Source organism: Lithobates pipiens, unplaced genomic scaffold, assembly GCF_037356315.1.
Source record: "Lithobates pipiens isolate NorthernLeopardFrog02 unplaced genomic scaffold, aLitPip1_a1.2 Scaffold_19, whole genome shotgun sequence".
NCBI classification, from domain to species: Eukaryota; Metazoa; Chordata; class Amphibia; order Anura; family Ranidae; genus Lithobates; species Lithobates pipiens.
This window is the reverse complement of record NW_027507764.1, coordinates 594351889-594368292: the sequence shown is the minus strand read 5'-3', so window position 1 is coordinate 594368292 and position 16404 is coordinate 594351889. Positions and strand designations below refer to the sequence as shown.

The 16404-nt window shown below is 51.3% G+C and overlaps 1 protein-coding gene across 1 annotated transcript in view; it reads right to left on the bottom strand.

Annotated features, from left to right (window-relative positions):
* Positions 1–7359: 7359 nt before the first annotated feature.
* Positions 7360–16404, bottom strand: part of LOC143997807 (uncharacterized) — a 39337-nt gene continuing 30292 nt past the window's right edge. The window contains exons 4-6 of the mRNA XM_077493620.1: positions 13992–14102; positions 11565–11627; positions 7360–7528 (exon numbers count right to left, since the gene is read on the bottom strand). Of these exons, the coding sequence (XP_077349746.1) occupies positions 7514–7528; positions 11565–11627; positions 13992–14102 (189 nt within the window). The 3' untranslated portion in view covers positions 7360–7513. The remainder of the gene's footprint in view (positions 7529–11564; positions 11628–13991; positions 14103–16404) is intronic.

Genomic DNA, 16404 nt, shown 5'->3' with positions numbered 1-16404 from the left:
CTGAGGAGGGGGCTGTCTGAGGAGGGGGGCTGTCTGAGGAGGGAGCTGTCTGAGGAGGGGGGCTGTCTGAGGAGGGGGCTGTCTGAGGAGGGGGCTGTCTGAATGTCTGAGGAGGGGGCTGTCTGAATGTCTGAGGAGGGGGCTGTCTGAATGTCTGAGGAGGGGGCTGTCTGAGGAGGGAGCTGTCTGAGGAGGGGGCTGTCTGAGGAGGGGGGCTGTCTGAGGAGGGGGGCTGTCTGAGGAGGGGGGTTGTCTGAGGAGGGGGGCTGTCTGAGGAGGGGGTTGTCTGAGGAGGGGGTTGTCTGAGGAGGGGGGTTGTCTAAGGAGGGGGTTGTCTGAGGAGGGGGTTGTCTGAGGAGGGATGTGTCTGAGGAGGGGTCTGTCTGAGGAGGGGGCTGTCTGAGGAGGGGGCTGTCTGAGGAAGGGGCTGTCTGAGGAGGGGGTCTGTCTGAGGAGGGGGCTGTCTGAGGAGGGGGCTGTCTGAGGAAGGGGCTGTCTGAGGAGGGGGGCTGTCTGAGGAGGGGGGCTGTCTGAGGAGGGGGGCTGTCTGAGGAGGGGGGCTGTCTGAGGAGGGGGGCTGTCTGAGGAGGGGGGTTGTCTGAGGAGGGGGGCTGTCTGAGGAGGGGGTTGTCTGAGGAGGGGGGTTGTCTAAGGAGGGGGTTGTCTGAGGAGGGGGTTGTCTGAGGAGGGATGTGTCTGAGGAGGGGGCTGTCTGAGGAGGGGGGCTGTCTGAGGAGGGAGCTGTCTGAGGAAGGGGCTGTCTGAGGAGGGGGCTGTCTGAGGAGGGGGGCTGTCTGAGGAGGGGGGCTGTCTGAGGAGGGGGGCTGTCTGAGGAGGGGGGCTGTCTGAGGAGGGGGCTGTCTGAGGAGGGGGGCTGTCTGAGGAGGGGGCTGTCTGAGGAGGGGGGTTGTCTGAGGAGGGAGCTGTCTGAGGAGGGGGCTGTCTGAGGAGGGGGCTGTCTGAGGAGGGGGCTGTCTGAGGAGGGGGGCTGTCTGAGGAGGGGGGCTGTCTGAGGAGGGGGGCTGTCTGAGGAGGGGGGCTGTCTGAGGATGGAGCTCTCTGAGAGCCCCCCTGAGGGGTAGCAAAAGTGGGAGGAATAGTGCCCCATCATTAGTATCAGTATTAGTAATCCTGCTGCTCCTACGGGAGAAGCTCTACAGAATTATTTCAGAAATTTCTATAGAACTGACAATTTGCACAGCTCTCCACATAATGTGCAGTCACATTGCTCCCTGCCCCCAAGGAGCTTTGGGGACACTATTCCTCCCACTGATACTAATGATGGGGCACGATTCCTCCCACTGATGCTGATGATAGGGCACTATTTCTACCACTGATACCAATGATGGGGCACTATTTCTCCCACTGATACCAATGATGGGGCACTATTCCTCCCACTGATACCAATGATGGGGCACTATTTCTCCCACTGATACCAATGATGGGGCACTATTCCTCCCACTGATACTAATGATGAGGCACTATTCCTCCCACTGACACCAATGATGGGGCACGATTCCTCCCACTGATGCTGATGATAGGGCACTATTTCTACCACTGATACCAATGATGGGGCACTATTTCTCCCACTGATACCAATGATGGGGCACTATTCCTCCTACTGACACCAATGATGGGGCACTATTCCTCCCACTGATACCAATGATGGGGCACTATTTCTCCCACTGATACCAATGATGGGGCACTGTTCCTCCCACTGACACCAATGATGGGGCACTATTCCTCCCACTGATACTAATGATGGGGCACTATTCCTCCCACTGATACCAATGATGGGGCACTATTTCTCCCACTGATACCAATGATGGGGCACTGTTCCTCCCACTGATACCAATGATGGGGCACTGTTCCTTCCACTGATGCCAATGATGGGAAACTATTACTCCCACTGACACCAATGATGGGGCACTATTCCTCCCACTGACACCAATGATGGGGCACTATTCCTCCCACTGATACCAATGATGGGGCACTATTCCTCCCACTGATACCAATGATGGGGCACTATTTCTCCCACTGATACCAATGATGGGGCACTGTTCCTCCCACTGATACCAATGATGGGGCACTGTTCCTCCCACTGACACCAATGATGGGGCACTATTCCTCCCACTGATGCCAGTGATGGGGCACTATTCCTCCCACTGATACCAATGATGGGGCACTATTTCTCCCACTGATACCAATGATGGGGCACTGTTCCTCCCACTGACACCAATGATGGGGCACTATTCCTCCCACTGATGCCAGTGATGGGGCACTATTCCTCCCACTGATACCAATGATGGGGCACTATTTCTCCCACTGACACCAATGATGGGGCACTATTCCTCCCACTGATGCCAATGATTGGGCACCATTCCTCCCACTGATGCCAATGATGGGGCACTATTTATTCCACTGATGCCAATGATGGGGCACTATTCCTCCCACTGACACCAATGATGGGGCACTGTTCCTTCCACTGACACCAATGATGGGGCACTATTCCTCCCACTGATACCAATGATGGGGCACTATTCCTCCCACTGATACCAATGATGGGGCACTATTCCTCCCACTGATACCAATGATGAGGCACTTTTCCTCCCACTGATACCAATGATGGGGCACTGTTCCTTCCACTGACACCAATGATGGGGCACTATTCCTCCCACTGATACCAATGATGGGGCACTGTTCCTTCCACTGACACCAATGATGGGGCACTATTCCTCCCACTGATACCAATGATGGGGCACTATTCCTCCCACTGATACCAATGATGGGGCACTGTTCCTCCCACTGATACCAATGATGGGGCACTATTCCTCCCACTGACACCAATGATGGGGCACTGTTCCTCCCACTGATACCAATTATGGGGCACTATTCCTCCCACTGACACCAATGATGCGGCACTATTCCTCCCACTGACACCAACAATGGGGCACCATTCCTCCCACTGATACCAATGATGGGGCACTATTCCTCCCACTGATACCAATGATGGGGCACTATTCCTCCCACTGATACCAATGATGGGGCACTATTCCTCCCACTGATACCAATGATGGGGCACTATTCCTCCCACTGACACCAATGATGGGGCACTGTTCCTCCCACTGATACCAATGATGGGGCACTGTTCCTCCCCACTGATACCAATTATGGGGCACTATTCCTCCCACTGATACCAATGATGGGGCACTATTCCTCCCACTGACACCAATGATGGGGCACTGTTCCTTCCACTGACACCAATGATGGGAAACTATTCCTCCCACTGATGCTGATGATGGGGCATTATTCCTCCCACTGATGCCAATGATGGGGCACTATTCCTCCCACTGACACCAATGATGGGGCACTATTCCTCCCACTGACACCAATGATGGGGCACTATTCCTCCCACTGACACCAATGATGGGAAACTATTCCTCCCACTGATGCTGATGATGGGGTACTATTCATTCCACTGATGCCAATGATGGGGCACTATTCCTCCCACTGACACCAATGATGGGGCACTATTCCTCCCACTGATGCCAATGATGGGGCACTATTCCTCACACTGATGCCAATGATGGGAAACTATTCCTCCCACTGATGCTGATGATGGGGTACTATTCATTCCACTGATGCCAATGATGGGGCACTATTCCTCCCACTGACACCAATGATGGGGCACTATTCCTCCCACTGATGCCAATGATGGGGCACTATTCCTCCCACTGATACCAATGATGGGACACTATTCCTCCCACTGATGCCAATGATGGGGCAATATTCCTCCCACTGATGCCAATGATGGGGCAATATTCCTCCCACTGACACCAATGATGGGGTATTATTCCTCCCACTGACACCAATGATGGGGCACTATTCCTCCCACTGATGCCAATGATGGGGCAATATTCCTCCCACTGACACCAATGATGGGGTATTATTCCTCCCACTGACACCAATTATGGGGCACTATTCCTCCCACTGTTACCAATGATGGGGCACTATTCCTCCCACTGTTACCAATGATGGGGCACTATTGCTCCCACTGTTACCAATGATGAGGCACTATTCCTCCCACTGTTACCAATGATGGGGCACTATTGCTCCCACTGATACCAATGATGGGGCACTATTGCTCCCACTGATGCTGATGATGGGGCACTATTTCTTCCCCTAATACCAACAATAGGGCAATTTTGCTCCCACTAATACTAATGATGGGGCATTCTTTACCCACATTGATGCCGGGCATTCTCTACTTACACTGCCCATAGTCCGGCCCTTTCTCAGAAAGTTTGGAGACCCCCTGCACTAAACCAAAGTCTACTCTAATACCGCGTACACATGACCGGACTTTCCGGCAGACTAGGTCTGACGGTCTTCCCCACGGACTTTCCGAACGAACGGACTTGGCCACACACGAACGGGCTAAGTCCATTCGTAAGTCCGGTCGTTTTGAACGTGATGACGTAAGACGGGACTAAACAAGGAAGTTCAATAGCCAGTAGCCAATAGCTGCCCTTGTGTCGTATTTTGTCCGTCGGACCGGCACACAGACGAACGGTTTTCCCGATTTTGTCCCGTCGGATAGATTTGAAACATGTTCTATTTCTAGGTCCGTCTGATTTTTATTTTTTTTTAAACGATCGGACTAGCCCACACACGATCGGATTAATCCCTTCGGACCTAGTCTGCCGGAAAGTGCGGTCGTGTGCGCGCGGCATTAGGATACTTCTTTCTGCTCCTCTGGCTTTATTCTCTTCTTTCTTATTGGCCTACAACAGGACAGTCACATCGATTTTCACCAATCACGTCCTTTCCAAGCCAATGATCTCCTTCTCTTCTTCCTACACTATATAACCCTTGGTGGACCTCATCACATAACATTGATAGTTTCCTAAATATCGACACTCGCAGATTATTATTGTGGTTACCGTCAATGGACTTAGATACATATATATTTCTGTTACAGCTGTCATGACATATATGGCCAATGGGGCACATCAAGGGAAACGTTCTTTTTCACCCTATTTCTTCGCCATGTCCGCCCTCCACCTGGCCTCCGGTTGGCTGCTGCGGGTCACGCGCCTTCAGCTCCCGGGTTGGAGCGTTCTTTGTTATCATTGGAGGATCAGTCCTTGGGACCGACCGACCACAATGTAAGTATGGGGGTCCCCTATACAGGCCCCCCGCTTCTTCTCCAACCATAACCATCATTAAATGCTATATCTTACTGATATTTATTTTATAGATACCTTGCACATGCATCAACTCCTGAGGAAGCGGGCAGAGCTGGCGAAACGCGTCGAGTTTACAGATGTGTATGCACATTTTGTATTTCCAGCATTGTACCGAACATGTTTATGGTTGTAGGCTATATGCTTCATGTTATTTTTATGCTCATTTATGATGATGTTTTTGGAATTTCAATAAATCTTGAGATTAACTCGATTTACTGATTATGACCTCTATGAGCACCTCATTTAACCGGTTCCCGACCAGCGCACGCCGATGTACGTCAGCAGAATGGCACGGGCAGGCAAATGGGCGTACCTATACGTCCCTTTAAATTTGCCGCCCTGCCATTGCGATGGTGGTCGGGACCCCCGTGAGTCCGGTCGCGGGTCCCGCTGACTCGATCGCCGCAGGCATACCCGCGATCGTCTCACGGGGGGGGGGGGGGGGCGGCTATACTAGGAGATGCCATTGTAAACAGCATCTCCCCGTTCTGCCCAGCAACAAGTGACGCTGATCTCTGTTCCATGTGATTGGAACAGAGATCAGTGTTCACTATAAGAAAGCCCCCCCCCCACAGTTAGTAACACGCCCCTAGGAACACTTAACCCCTACACTGCCACCCACTGGTTAACCCCTTCACTGCAAGGGTCATTTGCAGAGGAATCACTGCATTTATATAGCACTGATTATTGTATAAATGACAATGGTTCCAAAAATGTGTCAAAAATGTCCGATGTGTCCCCCACAATGTCGCAGTCACAATAAAAATCGCTGATCGCCGCCATTACTAGAAAAAAAAAATTATTAATAAAAATGCCATAAAACTATCCCCTATTTTGTAAACGCTATAACTTTTGCGCAAACCAATCAATAATCGCTTATTGCGATTTTTTTTTTTACTAAAAATATGTAGAAGAATACGTATCGGCCTAAACTGAGGAAAACATTTTTTTTTTATATATTTTTGGGGGATATTTATTATGACAAAAAGTAAAAAATAATGCGTTTTTTTTTTCAAAATTGTCGCTCTATTTTTGTTTATAGCGCAAAAAATAAAAACCGCAGAGGTGATCAAATACCACCAAAAGAAAGCTCTATTTGTGGGGAAAAAAGGACGTCAATTTTGTTTGGGAGCCACGTCGCACAACCGCGCAATTGTCAGTTAAAGCGACACAGTGCCGAATCGCAAAAAAGTGGTCTGGTCTTTGGCCAGCAAAATGGTCCGGGGGCTGAAAGTAGTTAAAGTCCCACAGGCTGAGCTTGTTGTACTATATGTAATTAGGGATGGAGGTGTGTCATATAAAGAGGCAGTATCCAGACCGTTCCTTTTCCCTCGGTGGCACTTAAGGGCACATACAGACAATGGGGTCTATATATATATAACGTACCTAATACGTTTATTTCCTATGATCAGTAGCTCCATCTAGTGACCATGTTGCCATATTTTCCTGAAATACCCCAGTCAGGAAACATCCACGTTATGACCACTAGATGGGGCTGACACTTATAAGAAATACACATATTAGACACATTATTGGAATTGTTTATGACGGCTGTGTGAATGCCGAGACGTTTGCATGGCATATTAGACTTCAAATACAGAATGTGATAATTTGACAAGATTTATCTCACCCTACAAGAATTTTTTTATCACACCCTAAAAGGATGTCATCTCAGTTATTCCCCTAAATCGAAGTCTACATTTATCTTCTGTGATCGTCAGCTCCATCTAGTGGCCATATTGCGGTATTTTCCTTCAAATACCCTAATCAGGAAAATGCCGCCTCATGGCCACTAGATGGAGCAAATTACAGGGAAATATTGGTGACAGCTGTGCCAATGCTTGAGACGTTGGAGAATTCTTTAATGAATAGACCCTCACATCTCGACAGATGATTATTCAACCTGCACAATAGCGGGAGATGCCCCCCCCCCCCCCGCCTGTGAATTTATGTATTCTTCATGTGATGATATCTGATCACCTTCATTCCATTCTGTCCCTTGTGCTGTTATTTCCTTTTCTTTGTATAATTTGCATGGAAACATCTCACATTTATGTCAAAGAACATTCTGAACTCCGAGCAGATAGAAAAGACACAACGAACGCCGATCTGTATTCATCAGATACAAATTTTATTATGTAATAAAAGAAATGTTAGTAAAGCGTTATAAGCCAGCGCGTCATTCCCCGGGCGGTCCCTGAAGAGCTTTGCAGATCTATGAAGAGAGCCAATCAGAGGATCATAGCGTCCTGGAGAGGGCGGAGTCACTGCTTCAAATCCTGGTAGGAAAGGAAGAAGAAAGTTACCTACAGCGGAACCTTCACCCAATAGGAGAAGTTATTTGCATCTGGCTCCTCCCCCTCCCACAACTATATTAAAAAAAAAAAAATTTCCTATATATTTCTGACTTCTGCCCCTTCTGCCTTCCATGCAGGCGCAGGTGTGCCGCGGGGGCTTCGGGACCCGGCAGAGACATGCGGCTCATATCTGCACACATGTGGGGGTGCCCCCTGCGCATGCACAAAGACATCGCGGGTCCCGGGTCTCAGGTTGCGGTGAATGTGCCAATGCGGTGGAGATCTCTGCCGGGTCCTGAAGCCCTTGTGACACATCTGCACAGGCCTCGGATATTTAAAGATGGCGGCATCAGAGAGGGGGGTGGGGCCAGCATCACGGTGAATGGAGTTCCTTTTTCGTCATCTCAATTTGCAATAATAATATGAAAGAGATAGAAAATGACAAGATGAGTTACGTATCAATTTATTTCACGAAATAAAGAATGGATTGTCTGATTGTGAGATATGTAAAAGACTTCTGTAATGGGGGACCCAGATATAACGGGGGAGTCTGATGGGGGCCTGGATGTAAAGGGTGAGTCTGATGGGGTCCTCGATTTAACGGGGGAGTCTGATGGGGGCCTTGATGGAACCGGGGGAGTCTGATGGGGGCCTGGATGGAACGGGGGGAGTCTGATGGGGGTCTGGATGGAACGGGGAGTCTGATGGGGGCCTGGATGTAACGGGGGAGTCTGATGGGGGCCTGGATGGAACCGGGGGGGGTCGGATGGGGGCCTGGATGTAACGGGGGAGTCTGATGGGGGCCTGGATGGAACGGGGAGTTTGATGGGGCCTGGATGGAACCAGGGGGGGTCGGATGGGGGCCTGGATGGAACAGGGGAGTCTGATGGGGGCCTGGATGGAAAGGGGGAGTCTGATGGGGGCCTGGATGTAACGGGGGAGTCTGATGGGGAGCCTGGATGTAACGGGGGTGTCTGATGGGGGCCTGGATGTAACGGGGGAGTCTGATGGGGAGCCTGGATGGAACGGGGAGTTTGATGGGGCCTGGATGGAACGGGGGAGTCTGATGGGGAGCCTGGATGGAACGGGGAGTTTGATGGGGCCTGGATGGAACGGGGGAGTCTGATGGGGGCCTGGATGGAACCAGGGGGGTCAGATGGGGGCCTGGATGTAACGGGGGAGACTGATGGGGGCCTGGATGTAACGGGGAGTCTGATGGGGGGCCTGGATGTAATGAGGGAGTCTGATGGGGGCTTGGATGTAACCGGGAGTCTGATGGGGTCCTCGATGTAACGGGGGAGTCTGATGGGAGCCTGGATGTAACGGGGGAGTCTGATGGGAGCCTGGATGTAACAGGGGAGTCTGATGGGGTCCTCGATGTAATGGGGGGAGTCTGATGGGGTCCTCGATGTAACGGGGGAGTCTGATGCGGACCTGGATGTAACGGGGGAATCTGATATGGGCCTGGATGTAACAGAGAGTTTGATGGATGCCTGGATGTAACGGGAGAGTCTGATGGGGGCCTGGATGTAACGGGGGAGTCTGATGGGGGCCTGGATGTAACGGGGGGAGTCTGATGGGGGCTTGGATGTAACGGGGGAGTCTGATGGGGCCTGGGTGTAACGGGGGAGTCTGATGGGGGCCTGGATGTAACATGGGAGTCTGATGGGGGCCTGGATGTAACGGGGGGAGTCTGATGGGGGCTTGGATGTAACAGGGGAGTCTGATGGGGGCCTGGATGTAACGGGGGAGTCTGATGGGGGCCTGGATGTAACGGGGGAGTCTGATGGGGGCCTGGATGTAACGGGGGGAGTCTGATGGGGGCCTGGATGTAACGGGGGGAGTCTGATGGGGGCTTGGATGTAACTGGGGAGTCTGATGGAGGCCTGGGTGTAACGGGGGAGTCTGATGGGGGCCTGGATGTAACGGGGGAGTCTGATGGGGGCCTGGGTGTAACGGGGGAGTCTGATGGGGGCCTGGATGTAACGGGGGAGTCTGATGGGGGCCTGGATGTAACGGGGAGTCTGATGGGAGCCTGGATGTAACGGGGAGTCTGAGGGGGGCCTGGATGTAACGGGGAGTCTGATGGGGGCTTGGATGTAACGGGGGAGTCTGATGGGGGCTTGGATGTAACCTGGAGTCTGATGGGGCCCTTGATGTAACGGGTGAGTTTGATGGGGGCCTGGATGTAACGGGGAGTCTGATGGGGGCCTGGATGTAACAGGGAGTCTGATGGGGGCCTGGATGTAATGGGGGGAGTCTGATGGGGACCTGGACGTGACAGAGAGTTTGATGGGGGCTTGGGTGTAATGGGGGAGACTCCGATATCTTAGAACCTGAAGTTATTTCTTGGCACTACTTTATTCATTCATTTATAAAACTGGATTTTTTTTGACCATGCAAACATTGTTAAATATGTGATTTGGACATCACTGAGTGGTTTGGAGGGCGTGTCCTACAACAACCGCATAGTTCCAACATCCTGTGACTTCCTGTTGAGGATCTGGGACAGGAAGTGAAGGAAAATCTCCTGCCAGGGGTCACACCCCCCTCAGTGTTGTACAGGAAGTAGTAGGTAGGGAGTCTGATGAGGGCCTGGATGTAACGGGGGAGTCTGATGGGGGGCCTGGATGTAACAGGGGGAGTCTGATGGGGGGCCTGGATGTAACAGGGGGAGTCTGATGGGGGGCCTGGATGTAACGGGGGAGTCTGATGGGGACCTGGATGTAACGGGGGAGTATGATGGGGCCTAGATGTAATGGGGAGTCTGATGGGGGCCTGGATGTAACGGGGGAGTCTGATGAGGGCCTGGATGTAACGGGGGGAGTCTGATGGGGGGCCTGGATGTAACGGGGGGAGCCTGATGGGGGGCCTGGATGTAACGGGGGAGTCTGATGGGGACCTGGATGTAACGGGGGAGTCTGATGGGGACCTAGATATAACGGGGAGTCTGATGGGGGCCTGGATGTAATGGGGGAGTCTGATGGGGGCCTGGATGTAATGAGGGGAGTCTGATGGGGGCCTCGATGTAATGAGGGGAGTCTGATGGGGGCCTGGATGTAACGGGGGAGTCTGATGGGGGCCTGGATGTAACGGGGGAGTCTGATGGGGGCCTGGATGTAACGGGGGAGTCTGATGGGGGCCTGGATGTAACGGGGGAGTCTGATGGGGGCCTGGATGTAACGGGGGAGTCTGATGGGGGCCTGGATGTAAAGGTGAAATCTGACAGGGGCCTGGATGGAACGGGGGAGTCTGATGGGGGCCTGGATGTAACAGGGGAGTCTGATGGGGGCCTGGATGTAAAGGTGAAATCTGACAGGGGCCTGGATGGAACGGGGGAGTCTGACGGGGGCCTGGATGGAACGGGGGAGTCTGATGGGGGCCTGGATGGAACGGGGGAGTCTGATGGGGGCCTGGATGGAACGGGGGAGTCTGATGGGGGCCTGGATGGAACGGGGGAGTCTGATGAGGGCCTGGATGGAACAGGGGAGTCTAATGGGGGCCCGGATATAAAGGGGGAGTCTGATGCGGACCTGGATCTAACGGGGGAGTCTGATGGGGGACCTGGATGTAATGAGGGAGTCTGATGGGGGCCTGGATGTAACGGGGAGTCTGATGGGGGCCTGGATGTAACGGGGAGTCTGATGGGGGCCTGGATGTAATGGGGGGGAGTCTGATGGGGCACTGATTTATTCATTCATTTATAAAACTGGATTTTTTTTTGACCGTGCAAACATTGTTAAATACGTGATTTGGACATCACTGAATGGTTTGGAGGGCATGTCCTACGACAACCGCATAGTTCCAACATCCTGTGACTTCCTGTTGAGGATCTGGGACAGGAAGTGAAGGGACATCTCCTGCCAGGGGTCACTCCCCCCTCAATGTTGTACAGGAAGTAGTAGGTAGGGCTGTATAAAGGATTCAGTCTACTAGACAATGAAATATTACTCTGAGGGGGAGGGGGCAGAATTTCCTGATGTCCCCTCCGGGAATAACACATAGAACCCCCGATTACCTCAACACCGGCGCTGGTGTCACGGGATGGAGACCCGGAATATGTATTCCTTCCTGGACAGTTCTGTGGAGAGGGAAGAGATGATCGGTATTAGTAAAGTGACGGATCGGTCAGAAGATGGCGGCAGACGACCCCACAGACATGACGGGTCTATTTATAGAAAATGTGTACAGATATTCGTCCTGAGAGACTTCATGTACATTCGTTCTGGGAGAATTAACCAACTGTTGATGGATCGATGATGATAATTCCATATGATTTGTGATATGTATTTGCGGCAAATTTGAAAGCCGCGGAACACCCTCTATGAGAGAAATCAAAAGTGATCATTTTAAAGGCTAATATGCAAATTCTTGTCATAAAAAGTGTTTGGGGACCCGGGCCCTGCCCCAGGGGACATGGATCAATGCAAAAAAAAGTTTTAAAAAAGGCTGTTTTTTCGGGAGCAGCGTCTTTAATAATGCTTGAAGTGAAACAATAAAAGTGTAATATTCCTTTAAATTTTCTACCTGGGGGGTGTCTATAGGATGCCTGTAAAGGGGCGCATGTTTCCCGTGTTTAGAACAGTCCGAGTGAAAAATGACATTTCTAAAGGAAAAAAAGTCATTTAAAAGTAATAGCGCTAGTGCCGGCTATAATCAATTGCCGGTCCCGGCAATACAGATAAAGTTCATTGATAAAAATGGCATGGGATTCCCCCACAGGGGAACCAAAGTTTAAAAAAAAAAAAATGCGTGGGGGTCCCCCCCCCCAGGCCCTTCAGGTCTGGTATGGCTATTAAGGGGAACCCCACGCCAAAATGTAAAAAAAATGGTGTGGGGGTCCCCCTCAAAATCCATACCAGACCCTTCAGGTAAACAGTGGACCCCGCCCCCTCTGACAACAGCCGTAGGGAAGTCCCCATGTGTCAGAGGGGGCGGGGCCACCCAGTGACCCCGCTCCCTCCATTATATAAGAGCTGTCACCTGAACAGAAGCGTCACACAGCAGGAGACTCCCATTGAGGCGGATCGTCTGAGGAGGACGAAGCGGAGAAGAAGAAACCAGAAGAAGATGCCGGACGAGAAGACCGGAGGAAGAAGCATAGGAAGATAGAGGAAGAAGAGGGGGACGAACAAGATGGAGGAAGAAGAAGAACACAGAAAGAACACCAGAAGAAGATGGAAGAAGAAGCAGGGAAAGAAGAAGAAATTATTAAAGGAATTGTCGAAATCCGTCTATTGTTTTTTTTAAACATTTTTGACACTTTTTTGTGAAATGGTAGGGGTACATTTGTACCCCATTACCAATTCACACGGGGGGGGGGGTGGGATCTGGGGGTCCCCTTGTTAAAAGGGGGCTTGTAGATTCTGATAAGCCCCCCCGCCCGCAGACCCCCCACAACCACCGGACAAGGGTTGTAGGGATGAGGCCCTTCTTCCCATCAGCATGGGGGGGCTACCCCAAAGCACCCTCTCAATGTTGCGGGCATGTGGTCTGGTATGGTTCAGGGGGGTGCTCTCTCGACCCCCCCCCTCTTTTCCTGCCGCCTGCCAGGTTGCATGCTTGGATAAGGGTCTGGTATGGATTTTTGGGGGGAACCCACGCCATTTAAAAAAAAATAATTGGCGGGGGTTCCCCTTAATATCCATACCAGACCTGAAGGGCCTGGTATGGAATTTGGGGATGCCGCCACGCATTTTTTGTTTTTTTTGTTTCGGGGGTTCCCCTGTGGGGAAATCCCCATGCCGTTTTTTTATCAATGAACTTTTATGTGTATTGCCGGGACCGACAATTCATTGTAGCCGCGAGTAGTTTTAGTTTTTGACTTTTTTTTCCTTTAGAAATGTCATTTTGCTCTCGGACTGTTCTAAACACGGGAAACATGCGCCCCTCTACAGGCATACTATAGACACCCCCCAGGTACGACATTTAAAGGAATATTACACTTTTATTGTTTCACTTTAAGCATTAATAAAATCACTGCTCCCGAAAATTTTTTTTATTTTTTAAAACTTTTTTTTGCATTGATCCATGTCCCCTGGGGGAGGAGCCAGGTCCCCAAACACTTTTTATGACAATAACTTGCATATAAGCCTTTAAAATTAGCATTTTTCGATTTTTCATGTTCTTGTCCCATAGACTTTAACGTTGTTCTCGCGTGTTGGAATGAATTTTTTGCATGTTCGCATGTTCTGGAGCGAATCTAACCGGGGGGGGTGTTCGGCTCATCCCTAATTACCAGTCTATGGGATTATCATCACCACCAGTCAATGGTCATAATAACATTCGTACCAATGAGAAAACACCTGAAGAACATTCGATTTTCCCCATCCTCACACCCGCTGGATCCCTCGTACACAACGAATGTACATGGAGTAGTGCTGGGTGAAGAGTTCTGGAGATTCTTTTATAAATAGACCCCAAAGTGTCCCCTCCATTCCCGTACCCTGCAATGGTCCCTTCTTTGCCATCCGCAGCACGGGAGGTTTTCGGTTTTCTCTTTTAGGCTCCTGCTGAGTCTTGCCGGGACTGCCAGATCTCCGGAATCCATCGACTTCTGCAGGATCAAACACAGATTTATCATTGGGTGATGACAATTACCGGGCAGGACCGGCTTTTCTTCTACAATGGGAAGCACCATAACAAACCCTCCACCCCTCCCCCCTCTGTAGATATATCATTATCTTATATCCAATGAGGTCCCTGTCACCTGCGCGGCGCGGTGATCACCGTACATACATGGATGGATCTGATGACAGGACGGGAGGGCTCGGGGTCATAGGGAGTAATGACAGGGCGCCAGTGGCGGTGCATCCAGGATGCCTATCGGGAGGAGGGGAGGAGATGCACGGAGGACACAGGAGCCGCTGCAAGGTCCCACCGCTCGCCGCCATCACCGAGACAGCGAGTGGGCGGGGGGTCACAGTGGCATTTGATCATTACAGTGGCAGCATTTGATGGGCATAGTTTGATGGCACAGTGAGCCTGCATTTGATGAGCACAGTTTGATGGCACGGTGAGGCTGCATTTGATGGGCACAGTTTGATGGGCACAGTGAGGCAGCATTTGATGGGCACAGTTTGATAGCACAGTGAGGCTGCATTTGATGGGCACAGTGAGGCTGCATTTGATGGGCACAGTGAGGCTGCATTTGATGGGCACAGTTTGATGGCACAGTGAGGCTGCATTTGATAGGCACAGTTTTATGGTACAGTGAGGCTGCATTTGATGGGCAGTTTGATGGCACGGTGAGGCTGCATTTAATGGGCACAGTTTGATGGCACAGTGGACTGCATTAAATGGGCACAGTTTGATGGCATGGTGAGGCTGCATTTGATGGGCACAGTTTGATGGCACGGTGAGGCTGCATTTGATGGGCACAGTTTGATGAGCACAGTGAGACTGCATTTGATGGGCACAGTTTGATGGGCACAGTGAGGCTGCATTTGATGGGCACAGTTTGATGGCACAGTGAGGCGGCATTTGATGGGCACAATGAGGCTGCATTTGATGGGCAGTTTGATGGCACGGTGAGGCTGCATTTGATGGGCACAGTTTGATGGCACGGTGAGGCAGCATTTGATGGGCACAATGAGGCTGCATTTGATGGGCACAGTTTGATGGCACAGTGAGGCTGCATTTGATGGGCACAGTGAGGCTGCATTTGATGGGCACAGTTTGATGGCACAGTGAGGCTGCATTTGATGGGCACAGTTTGATGGCACGGTGAGGCTGCATTTGATGGGCACAGTTTGATGAGCACAGTGAGGCTGCATTTGATGGGCACCGTTTGATGAGCACAGTGAGGCTGCATTTGATGGGCACAGTTTGATGGGCACAGTGAGGCTGAATTTGATGGGCACAGTTTGATGGCACAGTGAGGCTGCATTTGATGGGCAGAGTTTGATGGCACAGTGAGGCTGCATTTGATGGGCACAATGAGGCTGCATTTGATGGGCAGTTTGATGGCACGGTGAGGCTGCATTTGATGGGCACAGTTTGATGGCACAGTGAGGCAGCATTTGATGGGCACAATGAGGCTGCATTTGATGGGCACAGTTTGATGGCACAGTGAGGCTGCATTTGATGGGCACAGTGAGGCTGCATTTGATGGGCACAGTGAGGCTGCATTTGATGGGCACAGTTTGATGGCACAGTGAGGCTGCATTTGATGGGCACAGTTTGATGGCACAGTGAGGCTGCATTTGATGGGCAGTTTGATAGCATGGTGAGGCTGCATTTGATGGGCACAGTTTGATGGCACGGTGAGGCTGCATTTGATGGGCACAGTTTTATGGCACAGTGAGGCTGCATTTGATGGGCACAGTGAGGCTGCATTTGATGGGCACAGTGAGGCTGCATTTGATGGGCACAGTTTGATGGCACAGTGAGGCTGCATTTGATGGGCAGTTTGATAGCACGGTGAGGCTGCATTTGATGGGCACAGTTTGATGGCACGGTGAGGCTGCATTTGATGGGCACAGTTTTATGGCACAGTGAGGCTGCATTTGATGGGCACAGTTTGATGGCACGGTGAGGCTGCATTTGATGGGCACAGTTTGATGGGCACAGTGAGGCAGCATTTGATGGGCACAGTGAGGCTGCATTTGATGGGCACAGTTTGATGGCACAGTGAGGCTGCATTTGATGGGCACAGTTTGATGGCACAGTGAGGCTGCATTTGATGGGCACAGTTTGATAGCACGGTGAGGCTGCATTTGATGGGCACAGTTTGATGGCACGGTGAGGCTGCATTTGATGGGCACAGTTTTATGGCACAGTGAGGCTGCATTTGATGGGCACAGTGAGGCTGCATTTGATGGGCAGTTTGATGGGCACAATGAGGCTGCATTTGATGG